This window comes from Scophthalmus maximus, chromosome 12 (assembly GCF_022379125.1).
Source record: "Scophthalmus maximus strain ysfricsl-2021 chromosome 12, ASM2237912v1, whole genome shotgun sequence".
Classification (NCBI taxonomy): Eukaryota; Metazoa; Chordata; class Actinopteri; order Pleuronectiformes; family Scophthalmidae; genus Scophthalmus; species Scophthalmus maximus.
In genome coordinates this window covers 2,903,303-2,924,570 of record NC_061526.1, presented here as the reverse complement: position 1 = coordinate 2,924,570, position 21,268 = coordinate 2,903,303, and the positions used below count along the sequence as shown (strand labels likewise).

Sequence of the window (21,268 nt, the reverse complement as noted above, 5' to 3'; positions counted from 1 at the left end):
TGTCTTTGTTTGGTAGTGACAGTGTCATTATGCACAAACTAAGACAGAAAATAATACCTTTTCCACCGCAGGATGGCCGCCTGCGGAGTGGGGACCACATCCTGAGAATCGGAGACACCGACCTGCACGGCATGGGCAGTGAACAGGTGGCCCAGGTCCTCAGGCAATGCGGCAACAGAGTGAAGCTGGTGGTCACCAGGGGTCCCGTGGAGGAGAATCCCTCTGCTGTCATGCCCGTGGTGCTCCCCACTGTCAACGAACAGCAGGTGAGAGCGGATGTATCAATTTTTTCTGTAAATCAAAGAAAGTGTGGGTTACAAATCCTTACAATGAGGAAATGTTATCACATTTAAATTGATTTCATGATTTGGAGCACCCCTACAGTCGAGCGGTTCCTCTATAACAAAGCATCAAGGTGATTGATCACCATGCCTGGCACACTTTCAGAGTTATGGGCTTGTATCAAAAACATTTCAGACTTAAAGTTCAGGTCTTTCATCTGCAGTTTTTACATTTTGACAGATTCGGATAAATGGAATTATAGAATATTGCAGGTTATATCACCTGTGACTCATAGTGCAGATGCTGCTTTGCTTTCTCAGAAACTGAACTTAAACATTAATGTGTACGGCTCCTCTCAGCCCTATTTAAAACGTGAATGAATTTCAACAACTCACTATATGAATGACAAACGTTATATCCTTTTGATGGCACCAGTAAGCTGTGTTTTCCATGGCTGCTCAGAGACCTCATCATGAAGTGTCATGGCTTGCATTTGTACTGTTGATAAATGAATTATCATTTACTTTTTTTGCCAGTCGATGTTGACCTTTTAATTTTTTCCAGGGCTGTGAGGACGAGGACACTGAAGCGTTTGACGTGAGCCTGACAAAGAACACCCAGGGACTAGGGATTACTATTGCTGGCTATGTTGGAGATAAAAATTCAGGTGAGAAATGGCAGAATACCTTCTCACAATAGATGCTCCTTTGAATTAAATGTCATATTGATGTTTAATTACAGAAGTGCTTCACTAAATATACATATATATGATCAATATTTTTCTAGCATATAACAAATGGATCAAATGTGTAATGTGAAAGGGGTTGCTAGTGGTTACAAACACCCCCAACAGTCCATAGTGTTTTTTATATATTTATTTCAAGTATCAAGTTTTTTTTTCCAGCCAACCTTACCAAATGAACCTCAATATTATTTATCTTATTTTTTTTTTTTTATCTTTGTGCATTTAGCAGTGCTAGAGACATTTTTTTTCCTCAGAAGTCTAAAACAGGTTGAATATTAGACTTTATTTGGTAATGTCAGTGTTGTGTTTTTTTTAGCTATTTCAACAATCAAAACAGACAACATAGACACATAAAAAAAAGAATGCAGCTTTAAATTAATTACATTTTAATTCAACTTTCATCTGCCTTGAAAAGTCAAGTCATTAGCCACAATATAATGGAACCACAGATAGCATTTTATGTTGATGTTCATTGAATTAAATTGAATACTTAATTGCCTTGGCTCAAATTAACTCAGACATAAGTGCACTGTGCTCATCACATCACTGATTATGAGTTATGTAACAGTGTCTTTTATCCTCGAGTCTTATTCAATGTCATGAATCATGTCTCTGTTCCTTATCTGTATGATGTTTCTTTCTTGTTCTGACTGCCCAGAGCCCTCTGGTATTTTTGTTAAGAGTATAACAAAAGACAGCGCCGTAGAGCAAGATGGCCGTGTTCATGTTGGAGACCAGATAATAGCTGTAAGTACAACCATTATGATCTTTGTGGCCATTACGATTTGCTCTGTTTCCAGTGGCACGATGTAAAATATGCAGTGAGTGTTTGGTATTTTCAATTACGGTCATCACATTAACTCGTTCAGCCACTGGATGGAAATTATAAGATACATCATTTTGAATAATTCAGAATCAACTGATGGTTCATAAAAGTTTTTTTTGCGAATATAAAAGTCTTGAATTAGCATAATGAGAAATTACATTTTAATTTAATTACAGTAGGACATTAACAATGGGGTTGGACTGTGTGCAGTTTCTTGCATCTTTAGAAGCATTACTTATTTTTGCCCTGTGTTTCTCACACAATCTTGTTCTTTTGTTGTTGTGTTGTATTGACGTGTAAAGGATATTTTGCTCTCGTACTTAGGTTAGGAACTTAATTGACTGTGAATTATTTAACATATGGAGTTGTGACCTGCCATCGATGAAAAAACATGGGAATACTCGCGTTTCCTCGACGCCTGCTGGTGTTTGCAATCGCTTTAATCAATCTTATTTCAATTTCAACTGTGTCCAACAAGCTCTTTTGCCCACTTTAATCCTATGGCCCGCAAATGATCGCCCTCTGCAGGTCGATAGTGTAAACATACAGGGATACACCAACCAACAGGCTGTGGAGGTGCTCAGACACACCGGCCAGACAGTCCACCTTAAGCTGATCCGCCGCGGCTTCAGGCCTGAAGAGACCCCGCCCGCTGTGACCCCCAGTGTCATCATCCTGCCCTCATCCACCACCATCCCCACCACCACCATCGCCCTGAAGGAGCTTGAGCTAGTGAGGATTAAGCCTGAGGAGGCTGCACTAGGTAGGAAGGATGCAGTGAGAGAAATTTAATGAGGATACTAACAAAAACACAGATTCTGTGTTACACGTCGCCCTGTCCGGGGAAAAAAAATAAGTATCATTTGATGTGTAAATGCATTTTAGACAGGAGTGTTCATCATGCAGTCAGGAGTAATTACCCCTGTGACTCCAAATTAAATTTTCAGTAACTTTTATCACTATAGTTAAAATACAGAGACAGAACTTTCTCCAGACACATTTGTTGAACTCTGACTTGAGCTAAACTGAAATACATTCCTAATTGATGTCAATGCACTGATAAATAACGTAATGAGAAAGCTGTCTACCTGTAACAAGTTTATTTATTTTGCTACTGACATTTTTATTTGTTTATATTTTGAATATTTAACTTTTTGCCATTTACATCTTAGTTCCTAATAAGAGCAATAGAGTGTGAGAATACCCACATTACTCGCCATCTTCCCCTTATAAGTTATTATCATGAATAATCACTGATAACAGAGGACACCACTTTTTTCTGACAGTGTATCACTTGAAAAATGTCTTTGTCAAGGGCCATGCTTTTCTTTCATTTTTTCATTGACATTCACCGACAGAATAAGCTTTAAATTGTATTGTTTAGACCCTGAACTACATTCAGTCAAAAAACAGCATGATGCCCAACATTTGACAGGCCATCTGCATAATAAAAAAACTGTCATTTGAGTCACAGGTCAGGTTTTCATGCACAGTATGTGGCAGGAACCATGATGTATGTGAATTTTTTCTTTTAATTGGCTCTTGGCATTTTTATAATGCATACAACGCACAAGATTAAAAGAAAGTACATTGAAGGATTATGGTCTCCAGAAGCAAGAAAAACAACTTGCAATCACCAAAGACATAAAAAAAGTGCGATGAAGTTATAAAAAAAAGTACTAGGATATTATTTTTTTGCCCAATAGGGAAAAGAGATAAGCTTATCTTCTAAACGGAGACGGAATATGAAAGAGTGGGAAATGCTCATAGTATTTTTCGGCAGAATTATATAGCAGTTAAACTGATGCTTGCTTTTCCAAATCAACATTGCTGTATACAGTATTTTGAGTGGCGACTAGAAGACTTTTTTCCGGTGGCTGTGTGCCTGTGCTGTCAGGTGTCTGTGCCGCCGCCTGCTTCTGTCCGTCACTCCTTTTCATCGTGTGTTTCCAGTCACCACAGATGAAAAGCTGCTCCAGACAAAGAGTGAAGGATCTGATGTCAACCCGGCCATGGATCCGCTAACGGAAGACAGACATGGTAGGAGGCTGGGATTCTTTTTTTTAAAGTACAGCAGCAGGAGAGATAGCAGGCGCACACATCTGACAGATAAAGGTTCTTGTTGTCGGGACCACGCAGACTAGCAACGCACAACATGGGGTTATACTGAGATGGCTGCTGTTAGTAGTTTCACAGGGTGGTGAAAAATTGGTAATGACATAAATATTTATATATTTTTTTCATGTTGGTTATTTTTACAAGTCCTTTTAGAAATAGTGATTAATTTATGTTTCATAACTGAGTGATTTATCAGAAATGTGCCTTTATTTTGTATTTGTATATTTATACAAGTATTTTGTATTGTGTGTGTTCCAAGTGATGAAGTTAACACTCTTTGAAGAAGAACAACTAATGAAGAAATGGCAGGAGATTCTGGGTCCAAGTAATGAAGTTATAGTAAGTATCATTTTCAAAGTGAATTCATCTTTCTCATGCATCAGATTAGTCTTTGTTCTCCATAAATTGCTTCATAATGGTAAACAGGTACCACAAATGCAAGGATGACCTTAGTTGTCAAAAAAGGGGGGAGTGAGTCATTCATTTACACTTTTTATAGATTTATTTTTTATCACTTGCTAACTGAGATTTGATGTGTTGCTCCCACGACAGGTGGCTCAGGTGGAGAAGTTTACCGAGAAGAGTGGCCTAGGGATCAATCTGGAAGCCAACAGTGGGCATCACTACATCCGCTCTGTTCTGCCTGAGGGACCCGTTGGTCGCTGTGGCAAGCTGTTCAATGGAGATGAACTGCTTGAGGTACATGGTCACATTAAGGACAGAAAAACATTTAACTACCGGCAGTGTAGGGCTTTTTTTACTTTGTATTTGCTATTGATATTTACAAAGGTTTAAATATGTAAATGTAGTTAGAAAACCACTCTAGTTTTGAGGCAATTATGGGCGTGTTATGTTACAGTCAGTTACAGTTAAGTATCGGAGATTATTACCGCCGCACAGTTTAAGTAAATGTGGGTAAAGGATGAATGTGGAGGTTGAGTCTGCACCACAGACATTGCTAAAAAAAATAAGGTGTAAATTAAAGGTGCACAAAACAATATTTCTAAATTAATGAACGGTTGAATGACTATGCGTAAGGTGAAAGGGAACATCTCAGTTCATTTTCAGAAGAAGAGAGACTTACAACCAGTCAGATCAGAGTGACAGAAAAAATGTAAACCGGCCACAGCAGTTTGTTCTTCTTTCAGAGAAAACACAATGTCCAGTTTGTTTAATATTGTCTCACTACAGATTCAACAGACCTCTCCAAATCAGCAGCTACCTTCTTGGTTGTTAATGAAAGTGCTCCAGCGGTTCTCTCGTTGGGCGCTCCCCCGTCAATCTTTTGCCTCATTTTTAGATGAATGGTTGTGACTGGCCTGACCAGTTTCGGGATGGATGGAAATCGGTCCGAATGGGAAGGGGCCAGCAACATAAGCTCACTGACTGGTCTGGTTTCCGGGCGAGTGAAAGTGGGCTTCTTGTAGTGACAAATGAACTGAGAATCAATACTCCCGACTTTCAGTGCTTTGTTTCTGATTCAAGGTCAGCTCTTTTGGTTCCCTCTTGCTGCCCTCGTTTCCAACTACAGCAGGAAGCTGTTTTCATCAAGAGAGATGTAAATGCTACATTATCAGCACCAACCAGCAGAAAGATGATTTAGCATTCATCAGCTAAATTGTCACATACAATATTTCCCAGACTGGAGCCAAAAAGAGACTGTATATTCCCCTTCCCTCGAGTGCTCCAAAAAACCCAACTTCTAACATTGCTGTAAAGCTTAGATACTGTACTTATATTGGCAACACCTTGTGTCACAGGTCAACGGCAAAGCCCTGATTGGTGAGACCCACAAGGAAGTCGTCAGAATCTTGAAGGAGCTTCCACTCTGTGCACATGTGACATGCTGTAGACCCGCCCCTCACCTGCAGACTGACATGGACGATGTCCAAGCAGAACCAGAGGCTTTCTCCCTACCATCCAAATTAAAGGTACTACATTTTAATACATTTATACGTACATGTTATTTTTGAAAGACAAACTTTTTACACCCATACACTCCATTGCCAACCATGACAGATTAAGACCTAGTGATGAGCGGGGAAGGCTGAATGTTTATTAAAACCAATTCAAGTAATAATTCACCAGCAGTAGCCAACAACATTACCGTTGTAATAGACGTATGAACATCAAAAGCAGCTTCCCTTCGAGGGGGAGGGGTTTTCATCTCCCTAGCTTTATCTGTGATAATGCGCTAAGGCCTTATGCTCCCAAAGATATTTCCCTTGTGTCTACTGCCAGAAACCTAAGCCAAAAACACAACTGGAGGGTGGCAGCCTATAGTTTGGGGGTAAAAGCCACGCTGTTAGAGAATGGTTTCCACACTGTTTTTTTTTATTTTGCGGGGGGGGGGGGGCTTTTCTTCTGCAGAAACAAATAGACCTGAGCAGCGTACGGGTTGCCGAAGACTCAGAGGTGAACAGAGCAGCGGCGAAGCAGGATAATGTGACAGAGGAGGCAATAGGATCTCCTTTGGCTATGTGGGAGCTGGAGATCCAGAATATCGAGCTGGTGAAGGGAGAAGGGGGACTGGGATTCAGTATTTTGGACTACCAGGTGGGAATTCTTACATGGAAAACTATACAGATGTAATTGTAATGGCATAGGCTATTGTGTTGGCTTATATTTCACAAAAGTGTAGTATTAGTTTTAACAGATGTTGCTGTGTTGTTTATATCCTAATCTTCATCATCGATAGTCACAATTAGATGGAATTGTTCATGCTTTGGAGTATTGTTGTTTTCATATATCAAAATTCTGTTGTTTTTCAGCTAGCCAAAATGTAAGCTAAACGTAATACCCTGTGACTTCCATGTGAGAGTTTTACTTTTTTGACCTCCCCTTCACTGAAATTGACTTCGCCCACAGGACCCCATGGACTCTGCCAAGACGGTGATCGTGATACGTTCGCTTGTCCCCAACGGTGTGGCTGAGCAAGATGGCAGGCTGTTGCCAGGGGACAGACTCATGTATGTCAACACCACCAACCTGGAGAACGCCAGTCTGGAGGACGCCGTCCAGGCCCTGAAGGGGGCCCTGCTCGGCAACGTCCAGATAGGAGTCGCCAAACCACTGCCTGTAAGAATCATTATTCTCTCTTTTTGTGCCCTTTGCCTAAAACCTGTCTGCATGTTGAAGGCAGGATGTGACTTGTGTTTGTTATGCATATCTGTCTGGTTTGGTGTTTTGTACATGTTCTTTGTAAAAATTTGTTCAGCACGCCAGGGATCTATCACTGTGTGCATGCGAGCTGTGAATCAGACGGTCTTATATCATGCATCTTAGCAACTAGTCACGAGGGCTCAGCTTACAAGGGCTTGCATTTTTCATGCAGGAAAAAAAGCACGGAGGTGGCCTGCATGGTTTAGCATTCCACCCACTGTTCTTTCAGAGGAGATGACCAGCCTAAAACTGCTCGTTGCTCTTTGTTTCATATTATCCTGTTATTGGATTTTCTGAGAGCATGGAACCTCTTGTACATTTAAACACACTGGGGCACCAGTGTGCAATTTATAATGTCTTTCCAGTGGCATGTTCACCGCTCCAGGCACACGCACTCTGTGTACAGGAAGTTTCTCTCTGCAAAACTGCCTCCATTCTTTCGGCCTTAGTGCCGCAACTCTCTTGTATTGAACCTGCCACTGGATTACACAATGAGACCTCTGGGCTGCCAAGGTTAGCAGGATTACAGAGCTGTAGGAAGCCTCTGTGGAGTTATCCAGCTCTCCTGCAGGACGTGGAATGTACTTCAGAGGGGTATTTTGCTGTATTGCCTCTCAAAATTGAGCCTGACGTGTAATCCTCCGATATGCCTTCCTGCTCTGCCTCTACAGTATCCATCAGAGCTGCATGCTACAGTCAATAATATTCATTTTACTCAAACAAATAGTCAATGTGCCATTTGAAGCTGTTTCTGCGATTGAACGCGTAGACCAAGATCCTTATATAACTCCAAAGTTAGTGTATTGAAAATCCTCAATGATTCCTAACATCTTTTTCCATTTCTCATTAATATATTTGCACTTGATTCGGTCATAAAACACAATCAATCAAAAATCTATTTACATTAAAGCTGGAGACACTGAAAGAATTTCTCCACTTTCCTAGGGAATATGTGGATATTCCCACTCTCCACACTCATATGGTGAACAGGAAATAACTTCATCATCCACCATCCACTCATTTGACTTCAACAGTATTTTGGTTGAAGAAGGAGAGGAAGAGGATCTGGCTGAGGGCATCGTTTACCGAGCAGAGCCTGCATTGGTTAGTTAGCTTTGGCGGAAACAAACTGAAAAAAATCAATTCAAAATGTCTTAGGAATAGGGAAAAGAAATTCTGCCTTACATGTGATTTTTGTTCTGCCTAATTATTTGCCAGGAATGTTGTTGTTTTTTGTTGTAAAGATGCAACAGTTAGCTTATATGAGCAGTATTCTGATGAAACAATTGATGTATTAGTCACTATTTTGTAGTTAGATAAATTTAGCATTAGCGCCATTAGGTGTTTAGAATATCAATATCAATTTCAGATGCCTGTGATTCGATTATTCACCAATTATCTCATTGATCAAAGACTAGTATGCCGTCCCGCTTGGTTATATTATCATCTATTATCACAGATTGACACCAGTGAGGCGGACCTACCTGATGAAAAGGTGTTCGATCATTCCTTTTCCGGGATAGAGGACGACACTTTCCAGGCGTCCATGATTGCCCTTCATGGTAGCGGCTGTGGCGCAGACCTGGACTACTTGCAGTCATCCACACCTAAGGTAAGCAAACATATTTTTTTTATATACCACAGAGAGAAGCGCAGCTCGAAATGACTCCCTCGTTTCATGAAATGTTACCGCAACAGTAACTGCCCTTTGTCCGAATGAGCTATAAAGCATGTAGTCATTATTCTTTTGGGGGGTTTTTTTGCTATCAAGAGCCAAAATGTCATGGGAAATTGTTTTTTTCCTTCGTTGTTAAGGCAGTAAGAACATTACTGACTTTGTTGTTATATGAGGATTGTCGCTGAGTTTTGTTGTTCTGGGTGCCCCCAGAACAACAACCCTCCGAATGGATATCAAATGACGAGGACAGTAAACAAACAGGAGCAAGAGCCACACAAAGTGTCTTCCTAAGGGTTTCTGTGCTTCCACTTCAACCAAAGGTCACAGCATATGGAATATATAACATAATATGGGAATATATAGGTGTTTTTTTTTATCCTTTCGGATCCATATCTGTTTATGGAACAATTTTAAGGTAGTGAGCTCACAAACTTAGCCTCCAAATCCCTGCCAATGAGACACTGAATAGATAGTTTATGGTCACGCTACTGACTTTTCTGCTGTCTGGCTTTGTGGAGTCATTGGAAGAATGTACCCTTAAAAATAAAGCAACCCACTAGATGAGTTTCGCGGACAAATAAAACCATTTCTAGTCATGGCATTTTCAAAGTTCAAAGTTATTACATATTTGCATATTTTAACTTTTTCCCAAGATTCATGCTTGTGTTCTGGCCTCCAATGGGAATTGCTGGCTGAAATTCAGCGAAACTACTCAGTCTGGTTCTAATGAAGTCATAAATGCTCTGATAAGGAAACAGCATTTTGTGCATTTTGCTCACAAGATCACCAGTAATTTCTGTGATTCCCTGTTGGCCACTGATGATTTTTCTATGGCTCATTTCAAAGAGGGCAGGATGGCGACTGAGCAAGATGGATCCCCCCTGTTGGCCAATTGTCTCACTAACAGAGGAGAGCGCTCATTCAAGCTGCTATGCTTTGTTTTTTACTCAGCTGACAGCCCGCCTGCTGGACGAGTGCCCCAGCTTTACGACGCTGTCCGACCTCGGAGACGACGATCGAGCATTCTCGCCAGAGAAGTCGGCCCCGTTCACTCCTCCGAGTTTCAGTGGTCCTGTCCCGGCTTATAATGCCGCACTCGGCAGTTCTGATCAGTACCTGGCTCGTCACGTGACCAAAGAAGAACCAGCGGAGCGCTCAAACTCCTACAGCCCGTTTGCCGAAATAGGGACCCGATCTAATGTACAGGAGGAACCGGTGAAGTCCAGCCACTACCAGAAGGAGCCGCCCATCTCATTTGGAGATATTATGATGTTGATGAAGGTAAAACAATCCGTCTTACTACCGAGAATAAATGTGGAGGATTTAATGATCGTTCATCAGAACTCAGTAAGTCTTGGGGGGCAAATAAGATGAGCAGTGAGAATTCTGTATAACTGATGATGTTGCATTATGAAAGCTATTAAATAATCCCTCTTATATAAGTGGGATTTCTGGAGGTAACATCAAGCCTCTCCCCAGTCGGATTTTCAAACATTAGATAAACAAAGTTCTAAGCTTATTTGTTTTATATTCATTTCCACAGTCAATGCGGCACACCTACCTTTTCCCCAGAGGCCTAACGCTTTGTTTGGATCCACACTAATGTTTTCATTTACTTTCATGAATAAACTGTGTTGAATTATCACTCTCAAGGACGAGGAGGCTTGGGTGAAAGAAGCAGCAGAAGACGGGGACAAGGAAGCACTGACCTCAGGGAGCAACTTTGAAAGGACTATCACCGTTGTCAAGGGCAACTCCAGTCTCGGTTTGTGTTAATTTCTTGACATTCTTTTATTTGTTCTTTTTTATTTATCTGCTCCTCATTCTTAACTGAAGTGTAAATGAGGTTGGGGGACTGAAAGGCATATTTGGCCTTAACTTTGAATGCAAAATTGAAGCAAAATGATAGAAATTATTTTTGGCTATTTTCCCTCCTGAACAGGTCATTCCATCGCTGTACGGGTTATTTGCATTTCAAAACTTGCCCATGGGGCTGCTACTGGTCCAGAGAATACTAATGCTTTTAGCTTCTAAAACAAATAGGAGTTATGAAGGCAGTTAAAATCCACAGCCACTCATTGAATACAGTATCTAAGTTTGCTCCTTATTATTCTTTGAAGGTCTTTATTTGCTAGTCCAATTTCCTCCATAATATTTGAATTTTTTTAATTCCACTTGAGCTTTTCAACCAATTTGAATTAAAAAATTCTAAATCCACTGAAGCCGACCACACTAATGTTGTGATTGCTGCAAATTAACTCCTATGGGCCGTGCTGTTACATGCATAATGAACATTATTTTTATTTCCAAGTAGGTAAGAAGGTAGACATGTCTCTAGATATACTATGCCACACTCTGAAGTTAGTCTGTTGAGAATGATATGAACAGGATTCTTCGCAGAGATATGAGAAAGTTATCTTGTGTCAGATCTGAAACTACAGCAGATTTTTTACCTTTTTATTCTTAATGAAAGTGAGTTTCCTTTGAATGTATTTTTTGGGGCATTTTCAGCCCTTTAATGATAGGACACTATGTGTGTAGGACTCGAACCTCCACACATGGGGCGCCGGCGCAATCAAGTGAGCTAGCCGACGCCCCTGAAATGTAATTGTAACAGAAAGATGTGATCTACCTGAAAGGCATGACGGTGAGCGCCATGAAAGACGGTTTGGGGATGCTGATCCGCAGCATAATCCACGGTGGGTCAATCAGCCGCGATGGCCGTCTTGGTGTAGGTGACCTCATCCTGGCCATCAACGGAGAGCCCACTGCCAACCTGACCAACGCCCAGGCTCGTGCCATGCTGCGAAGACACTCCCTCATTGGACCAGACCTGGGGTAAGAGACGATTAAAGAGTTTCACTCCCAACACGCGGCTGCAAATATATATTTTTTTATTTCAAAGCAAAATAAGTCAAGGTTCTCAACTGGCTATGTTTAATGTAAAGCTTAGAGCTCCACCTTAACAAATGGAATATAGTATAATTGAATCAGGAACCACAGACCCCCACCGGGGTTCATTTGTTTGAGTTTCAACATTTGTTTGAACGTCCCCTCTCCCCCAGCTCTGTTGGTCTGATTCAATTTTAGTTAATTGTTATTTCTATGTATGATAAATTTTCATAAAGTGTTCTTTAATACACCGCTGGTGTTAACCGCTGTTTCTAGAAACAAGATCAGCGCCTATTTTGATGTACAAGTTTGTACTTGCAGTAAGACATATGAGACCAATAATATGGCATTTGGGGAGTTTGTGTGTATATATGATGATTTTGATTCTCTCTTGGTTTTTGAAAAAGCACAAAGATTTCATTGCAAAGGTCTTGTGATGTGATGTTTTTCGCTATTGAAAAATTTATGGTGCCACGGTACTGTAGTCCAACCACAGAAGGCAGTCAAGCTTTTTAGTGTTTGGTCTATTTTATGAAAGTCAATTTGTATTGTACCTCAAGGTCCAACTTCTTAATTACATCAGGAGTTGCAGAAATAACATTTTTGGGAGGTTTATTTTATATGAACACAGAATACAAGCAAAAGTCAATCCTGTGACCTAACTGCCCCACATTATTACTGCAAACGCCATATGCTGCATTTAAGGACTCCTCCCCCCCTTTTTGAAGGTAAACTGGACATTGTATTGTACAACTTCTTCTTGCTGAACTTAACTTGGCCATGTGTTAGCTTCCGTGCATAAAAAGCCAACTCTTCACATTCTAGATCTTCTTGTTCCCCTGAGGACGATCTGTGCCCATTTTATGTGTGAGTATGACTAACCTCCCCACCGGTGGTGTTTCGGCAAAAGGGCCGCCATCTTGGTTTTCCTTCCTCTCGCTCTCTCCATATCAGCTGTCGGGCTTCACTGCAGTCTGTCAAAAGAGTTTTATCCAGACAAAGAATTGGGATTTCCGTTCTAATCTGTGAGCGAGCGTGAAGACAGTGAAAAGCACTAAATGCAACACTTAAATGTGGAATTCAGTTGAGGAAGATGCTGTTTTCATTATGCTGTGGCCTTGAACTCCAATATTAACTACCATATTTATATATATTTACAATTTGTCTTGTGCCAACAAAACATAACACACAATATCTGGATAAATCTTGACTGACTGCATCACTTTGTTGTTGTACTTTAATACTTATCTTTCATTTCTGTGACTAATATAACTAACACCATTTATAACTTTTTTTTTAACTCGGTATTTGTGAATTTTTTAGTACTCGAACTACTTAAGTTCTTTACTGAGATTCATTTTCCTCCCTGTCTGCATGCTGTCATGTTTTAAAAAGAAACAAATCAACCCATCTGTTGAAGATCTGTCGGCTTCACTCAAACGTGTTAATGTGCCCTTCAGAATCAACTTCATGCTGAAATGCTCGGAAATGGGACTTTGAGTGGGTTTCACATTTTCGTCATCCAGCTTTTTGGTTTATTTCTTAGCATGAATTAGTGACTCACCCATGAATTAATAATACGTGTCCTTCAAATTTGTCACACATCATGTGTTCATCAGTAGAATGATAGAAGACTTGATTTGCTCAGACATGTATGAAGGTAAAAATTTGTTTTGAACAGTCAGATGTCAAGAGACTATATATAATTCATCGACATCTCACTTTGGGCTGCGGGTAGGAAGAAAGGATTTGCAGTGTTACAGTCTTGTGCACAGAGTTAAATCTGATGGCGTTGAGGGAAAACAAGCTTCTGAATGTAGATGAGCAGATTTAAAAAGCAGCTAGTTTTACTGCTTGGTACAAGTTTGTACTTGATGCTGTCTCTCTATTTTTGGGTAAATTAGCATGTGAGGCAGGGCCATAAGTGCCACCAAGGTGGGTAATGGAGTTCCTAAAAGTCGAGGGAGCCAAGTTGTTTGGTTTGAGAAATGTGTTTCTGACTCATACGAGTGCATGTGTGTTTCTGTGCCTATGTGTGCATGCAGCATTACATATGTTCCAGCAGAGTATCTAGAAGAGTACAAAACCAGCCTAGAGCAGGCGAAAGATGATGTCTTCTCAGGAGCAGCTCCATTGCCAGACACAGCTCCAAAGTATGTCCTCACTCTACCATTATAACTACTGTCACATGATTAAACTGATTAAACCAGCTCTGTAGTTTGTTTCTAAACACATTCTTAACTATTTAGAGATATTCCTAATCTCCCTGAGCGTGAGGATGGAGAGGGAGAGGAAAGTGCCTCCTACAACAACTGGAACCAACCAAGAAAGTGAGCACTTTGCACATTGCATCCAAACTTCGACTCTGCTTTTGTGAACGATGAAGTGCGTGACGTGGTTTACAGAATCGAATCAGTGCCAGAGTCACAGTGGCGATGTTTAAAAATGTCACTGGTACCTTCCTCAGAGTGGAGCTGTTCAGAGAGCCAGGCAAGTCCCTGGGCATCAGCATCGTCGGAGGACGAGGGATGGGCAGCCGCCTGAGCAATGGAGAAGTGATGAGGGGGATTTTTATCAAACACATCCTGGCAGACAGTCCTGCTGGACACAACGGGACCCTGAAGACAGGAGACAGGATTGTAGAGGTAAAGGAATTCAAGTCGCACATCATATATGTGTAAAAGAGCTTTTTTAGGAGGCTTTTTACAATATCTGAGAAATCGTCAATAATCCTGCAAAATCTCGTTTTCTCTCATATCTCTTTGACAGGTGGATGGGGCAGACCTAAGAGATGCTAGTCACGAGGAGGCAGTGGAGGCTATACGCCGGGCCGGCAACCCCGTCTCCTTCTTGGTACAAAGTATTATTCACAGACCCAGGGTAAGTCTGTGTTATAGTGTCAAACCAATTGCTAGTAACTAGCTCATAGTGTGAGGATCACAATGTCCTCACTCTCCACCTTTTCTTTTTTTTTTCCAACTCATGTAAAAGTTAAGTGTAGCCACACAGGCCTCTGAGGGGAACTCAGATGTACACCACACATTGCCTGTAATATCTTGTTTGCTTTTGAATGTTGAAAATTTTTTTTTTAAATCCTTTATGACAGCAACAACAACCCCTGCATGACATGTTGAAGATATTTGCAAATTTTAGCCTCACAGTACAACGCTCATTGAAAATCACAGTGTCAACAACGCTGTTTGTTGTTTGAAGGTGCCCTCAGGCCTTTAAAGCATGACTAAGTAGTTTCTTGCTGGGGCTTTTCTGGGCTTTGCTTAAGTGTCAGATCTCCTCATCGTCAATCGCTTTTCATGCATTGTTAGCTGTCAGATATCCCCGCATGCTCACCTTTTAACAGTGTGGTTATTCATTAAGCCTTGTGGCAACTCAAAATGTAACAGGACATGCAGATATATTAAATTGTGGCAACTGAAAAGGATTTTAAAAAGATGTAAAAAAAGGTTATTGTATGTCCCCACAAAATGCCAAAGTGTCCATACTTGATTTTTGTGACCACAGTTAATACATTGTGAGTTGCTTCAACCCTCCGTCTTTATTCCTCCACACTGCTTTTCCCAGCCTGAGTCAATATGTAGCCCACCTCCATCGCCTGCTTTAGAGAAACACACCACTGCTTTCACATGCATGCCGCATTGCACATGTCAGGTAATCTTGTCTCTCTCATTTCCGATTGCATCAGCTATCCATTACACTTAATCTGTGTTGCGTTACCTCCCTTGCCTCCTCTTTCTTTCTGCCGCATCTTTGATATACACATACTACTGACAAACTGGAAGAGGAGATTCCTTCTGGGAGAAAAAAAGTAAAGAACTGAAGGCTTATTTTAATATCCAGTCAATAATTAATGGTAACAATGACCAATAATTATTTATTACTTTTAAATCAAAACTGTCAGCAAGTGGGAATTTTTTTTTTTGTCACTAGCAATAGTGAATATTTTAGAATATCCAGACTAGATTTTTAACCACAGGGTTTATATAGATGGTATTGCTATCTCTTATAAAGGTACCAATCAGTCATCCAAGCAATATAAAAGCAAATATGGAAATTATTTGTGCCATTATTTGGCTACACCAAATAGTATTAAGTCACTCTGACATTCATAACAACAGAATGAATATATCGTTTTGATCAAATGATGTCTCCGAGTGCTTTAGGCAGGTCAGTAGAGCCGTTTTTTAAATGCAGCCACTGGGGGCCAACTAGTGAGCATAATGGCATATTTCCCTTTAAGTTTCAAATCCTTCTCTTGTAAGCAGTGAATAATCTCAGGTTAGCCTGAAGGAATCTTTGAAACATTTTGTTAAACTATATCAGAGAAAGAAGCTTTCCTGTGTTTTTTTCTTTTTCATACAGAGGAAACTGCTGTCCTCAAGGAAACTGCTTGCTTTAATGGTTCCTCATTTGAATAAAACCTGAGGCCTCCGATTCAGCTTTGTCTCAAAGACTCGGCCGTCATATTATATATCCGTCATGTTGTTGTTGATCCTGTGTGTGTTGCTTTTTGGAAGCCGCCCCTGCCCTTCCTGCAGCTTAATAGCATCCGCGGGTCGCGCCTCCGCTGCACTAATCAAACCCACTTAGCACATGCCCTCCCTCAGGTTAGACATCTTCCCGTGTGTCTGCCCTCTTGTGTATGTGTGTGTGTCGGTCATTTTTGACCTGCGCTGCTTTCACTTCTGCAAATTGTAGTAAGAATGAAAATGCGTGTAGCCCTGCTGTAAACATTACTCATAGTTTGCTTTCAGTCTTGTATGTACGTTTTCCACATCAGACCATTTCATTCGGTCTAAACTGTGCTTTCCTGCATCCCAAACATAAAAGTTAAATTATAGTTGAGGCTTTTACTGTAAGTGCACCCCCCCGTCTGTCCACAGCCTTGAAGGCACAATTTTGTCCTAATTATCCCTGAAACATCGTCCTCGGGGTTTCACTGACAATGTAAAGAAGACAACTTGATAAGACAGGGGGCATCAACACAGATGCTGCTATTATGTGGAGAGGAAAAAAAAGAATAAACTCTTTTCTTTCTTCAAAATGACAGAATTTCTTGCGAAACCTTTTAAGATCAGTCACTGGGAAGTAACGGTCAAGTTTGGATAGACATGAGGCGCTGGCCAAGCTTTTTCACACAAAACATCAATGTTTTGGCATGGCATGGTGTGTGTGTTTGTGTGCGCTTTAGTTCTTAGTCTGCAATTGCCAAGCTTAAAGTTAGCTAAAAGAAACTATTTAAGAAATGTGGATTTCTCTCCAGTAGTAACATTCATAAACAGATGGCTTTTCAAGATACAGCATAAACTGCATGGGACTGGTTTTAGTCCTTCAGAACACTTCTGACTTTGTATGAACTCATTAATATTTATGGGATTACTGTTTTGCCGTATGGAGCAGAATGATACAGTATCTTTCACTATCTGGTGACATTGAAGTGAATTTTATGAATTATTTTTCTCTCCATACGTGACACAAATTAATGAGGAATTCCTTATTGTGAGCGTCTGATCTGGAGCTCTTGTGATTTACCTCCATGTCGTCCTATGCACAACAGTCCCTGATACCAGACTCTGGTGAGGAAAGAGCTGCAGCTGTAACGGGAGACAAGGACAAGGTTGGTTTTTTCCGATGACCCTATGCTGTGTTATGTATTTGTTGTTGTTTCACCGTCAACTTAATGGAAGTGTTGCTCAACAGAGTAAAAAACAGGTTTGAAAAATTTTAAAAAACGGTCAGTTTGGTCAACTTTTTCACAATGAACTCGAGTTATATTTTCAAACGACACGTCTGTCATGTCTGTATTTGTGTTGTCTGTTAAAGTTGTCGCCCTTTGTCTTTTCTCTGTAGGAGGGTGACAGTCACAGTAGACTTTTCCTCCGCCTCTCCCCAACTAACCCTTTCACTCCTACCCCGTTTAAGGTTTGTGGGTCTCTGTGTTGTGCTTTTCACTCTTTCTTTCTGTGTATGCTTGCACAGATGTGTCGATGTACCACGATGCGCGATCGTGTATCGGGTAATCGAACATGCTTGCACACGCATACACTTTTTTACGTATCCTAACATCTCCCCCTGTCTGCCTGAATTTCTTTGTGCTTTTTTTGTGTAATCAGCACTTTGTCTTCTGCTGTTTGTCAGTTGCTTTAAAAAAAAAAAGAAAAGAGGATTCAGTTCTCACTTTGATTGCGAATTAAAAAAATTCCACTTTCGATTTTTAGCTTGGTATAACGACAATTCAATTTATGAAAATGCGCTGTCAAATGTGTGATTATGTTGCTCATTGTTTTCAGGTAAGTGCAAGTGTAATATTTTGATTATGAACACAAATTCAACGATTTGTAATTAAATCAGTTGTTAAATAATTCAGTTGTTTCTTTTGACACAATAAGTTGATTAATTTAAAGCTGTAGCTGAAATGGGCTCATTGGCCCTAAATTGTGATTTTTTTTGGCCTCATATTACATAACTTTAAATTATTCCTAAACCATTAACCAACATATTCTACTAAAAGTGATGAAGCTTTTAATGAAAACCAAGCATATGGCCTCTGTCGATTACATCAACGGCTCTCGTGTGCCTTCCTATCCCTTTGAACCGTTCGCAAAGTGGATTCAAAGGGAGGCTGCAGTGTCAAATCCCTTCCTTTCTCTGTAATTTTCGCTAATAAACTGTTTCCCAACTCCATCTGCGGCGTGACAGCCGGCGAAGCGTGAAGCAGCAAAGGCATCTCCCACCAGCGCTGTCCTCCCCCTGCCAGTGTTGCCCCATGTGGGAGAGACTGATACAGACACGCTGACAGAGAATCCTGGCAGACCTGCTGAGGCAGAGGAGGTGAACCAAGAGGAGGAGGAGGAGGAGGAAGAGGAGTTTGGATACAACTGGAGTGAGTTCACTATCTCCATTTCTAAAGGGGGCAGTTACTGTACCTATCTTGAATTTAAAAATGTACATTTTGTTATATTTTTGTCTTTGTTCTCTTTAATTTCACACTTACTCAAGGTAACCAGATGTTGTTTTAAATGTGTAGTGTACAGGATACGAACATGTGAATGTGACTTGTGTCCAGTCTTTGAGAGTGTGCTCCTGGAAGTTTCACATAAAACAGAATTATTCCATGGAGACAGACAGCATATTTATGTTTGCTGTGTATGCATTATCAGATAATTGCCACTAGGGGTCCCCCAAATTACATGGTTGTCTTGCCTCCTCCTAAATCCATCCCATCGCCATTAAAGTGCTCGGATTCACATGCTTGAGGCGGCTAAACCTCAGCAGAAACCTGAAGGACTCAATGTCCCAATTATGCTATTAGCATCCTGCAGACGCTGTAATGTCAATTGTAGGATGGACCCTCAGCTTCAAGGAGAACCGGTCACATTCCTCTCAGGCAACCAGCATGAAGGACAGACTTCCAGCCTCCAAACACCTGGGACTATAGTGCGCGCGTGTGTGTGTGTGTGTGTGTGTGTGTGTGTGTGTGTGTGTGTGTGTGTGTGTGTGTGTGGGTTTGTTACTTACGGAGAGACAGGGCCCGTCCTGCGGGGTTTAGATTGATGAGGTTGGGCCCGGGGAGGTGAGTTATGGAGATTAGTACAGGACTGATGGTTCCACAGTGGCAGGGAGCCCAGAAAAACACGAGCCCATTGGTCCGAACAGCTATCTAACACACCAGAAACAGGAGAGGTGGAAAGACAAAGAGAAGGAACCTGAGTGAGAACAATAGATACATGGCCGAGACAAAAATAGAGTGAAAAACCAATTCATTCATTCATCACATTCACATTTAAAACTTCTACTATTTTTTTTCTCTCCCAAAAACCCAAACACCTCCCACCCCCCCCCCATCCCATTTTTTTGGGCAACATGACATGAAATTCTATGGAACCGCATGATCGAGAGAAATCTGGCACTTCAGCACTGCCACGACTCTGTCTGCCTCTTTCAGAGAACCTAATCCAGCGCTATGGCAGCCTCCCAGGTGACCTACACATGATTGAGCTGGAGAAAGGCAAGGCAGGTCTGGGCCTCAGCCTGGCAGGGAACCGGGACCGCTCTCGCATGAGCGTGTTCGTGGTGGGAATAGACCCCAATGGGGCGGCCGGCAGGGACGGGCGTATGGTTGTGGGCGATGAGCTGCTTGAGGTGAGCCGTGTTCGGATTACGTTTCTGAATTATTCTTTTGTGTACAATCATCAGATGTAGAGTTGAAAGTGTTTACCAATGGTTTTCCATTGTTTTCCTTATCACCATTTTGAATTATCTGTTTAATATTGGTGATGAAGTGTGTGTGACTGAAAACTAATGCAATTTTTTTTTTTATTCTGTTAGATCAATGGACAGGTCCTGTATGGCCACAGTCACCAGAATGCATCCTCCATAATCAAGTGCTCTCCATCAAAAGTCAAAATCATCTTTGTCAGGTATAAAAATACCTCTTCCTATTAAAGCTTATATGAACTAATTTCCATGGCAACATCTGCTACGTTTGACTGTGAGAAAACTGTGAGAAAAATGACCTGAGATAGATCGAGTCTATAGTAATGCTACTTAAAATCCAATAGAGGGAGCTATTGTAATTTAGAAGAAGAATGTACTGAACATTAAGGTGAAGTTTACAATCAATACTTTGTATTGAGCTATTTCTTCCCCATGTGTATGTAAAACGTATTTATTAGCTTTGAAATAATGAATATACCACCGTTTTTCCGTAATTTAGTCATTAAATATTTTTTTTTTTAAATCAAGGTGACTGATTTATCCACTATGGCTGTTTTGAATCTGTAGAGTGACTCTGGAAAAGTTGCAAAATAAAAAAGAGCAACTACATGATATGTTTGACGGTATAATTTATGGGCATTGTTCTCCCACAATTAAAATGCATTTTTTAAAGAAATAAAATGTAGCTTTCTCTTTTTGTATAGAAGTTAAATAAAATAATTTCTTGTTTGACTCACTGCAAAAACAGTTATCACTAAAGAAAATATATACTGTCATTCATAAAGTGTACAGTTTGTATGAAACTTGGAGCTGCAACATGACAAATCAGACTCCGACACGTTTCATCCACGACCCCGGTCCAAACATTCAACCAGATCACACTACTTAACCTCCCCGCTTAACTCAAATCCCTCTCCTGACCCCCTGAAAGACACACTGTGATCAGCTCACATAAATCACGGCTCCGCTGTTAGGCAGCAGAGGAACGATGATTTACAAGAATTATGGCTGTCTGAAACAGGAACACGGAGGCGCTGAACCAGATGGCTGTGGGACCTGTCAGAGACCGCGGGGGAGACACAGTGGAGCCCCACGCTGAGGTACGACTCTGCTTGTGGCCACACACGTATAACACACACACAAGTGCTCAGACAGACAAACTCATGGGGATGTATGATGCAGAGTACAGCTGCATGCAAACCATGAAACTCACAAAAAATCATCGTTAGTATTTCATTTTTCCCCTAATAAAGTTCTTTGTTTAACTCTTTGTTGTGCTCCTGAATTGATTTCATTGTTTGCTCCCAAAAGTCACTTTGTGTCGTCCTGGAGT

At 40.9% G+C, this 21,268-nt stretch overlaps 1 protein-coding gene across 7 annotated transcripts in view; it reads left to right on the top strand.

Moving 5' to 3' along the window:
- The window catches only part of LOC118287157 (multiple PDZ domain protein), a 39,953-nt gene that overhangs the window by 8,209 nt on the left and 10,476 nt on the right, over positions 1-21,268 (top strand). For 4 of the 7 annotated variants that reach the window (XM_035612032.2, XM_047335964.1, XM_047335961.1 and 1 more), the window contains exons 8-33: positions 72-266; positions 847-949; positions 1,686-1,774; positions 2,382-2,616; positions 3,807-3,893; positions 4,231-4,310; positions 4,524-4,670; positions 5,732-5,902; positions 6,342-6,527; positions 6,840-7,049; positions 8,079-8,237; positions 8,593-8,745; positions 9,763-10,092; positions 10,465-10,576; positions 11,451-11,649; positions 12,529-12,570; positions 13,749-13,856; positions 13,953-14,033; positions 14,171-14,348; positions 14,473-14,583; positions 17,276-17,335; positions 17,569-17,640; positions 18,418-18,601; positions 19,664-19,860; positions 20,047-20,138; positions 20,957-21,035. In XM_035612032.2, the coding sequence (XP_035467925.2) occupies positions 72-266; positions 847-949; positions 1,686-1,774; positions 2,382-2,616; positions 3,807-3,893; positions 4,231-4,310; positions 4,524-4,670; positions 5,732-5,902; positions 6,342-6,527; positions 6,840-7,049; positions 8,079-8,237; positions 8,593-8,745; positions 9,763-10,092; positions 10,465-10,576; positions 11,451-11,649; positions 12,529-12,570; positions 13,749-13,856; positions 13,953-14,033; positions 14,171-14,348; positions 14,473-14,583; positions 17,276-17,335; positions 17,569-17,640; positions 18,418-18,601; positions 19,664-19,860; positions 20,047-20,138; positions 20,957-21,035 (3,660 nt within the window). The remainder of the gene's footprint in view (positions 1-71; positions 267-846; positions 950-1,685; positions 1,775-2,381; positions 2,617-3,806; positions 3,894-4,230; positions 4,311-4,523; positions 4,671-5,731; positions 5,903-6,341; positions 6,528-6,839; positions 7,050-8,078; positions 8,238-8,592; positions 8,746-9,762; positions 10,093-10,464; positions 10,577-11,450; positions 11,650-12,528; positions 12,571-13,748; positions 13,857-13,952; positions 14,034-14,170; positions 14,349-14,472; positions 14,584-17,275; positions 17,336-17,568; positions 17,641-18,417; positions 18,602-19,663; positions 19,861-20,046; positions 20,139-20,956; positions 21,036-21,268) is intronic. The other 3 variants (XM_047335966.1, XM_047335965.1, XM_047335963.1) reach the window with 3 other exon arrangements.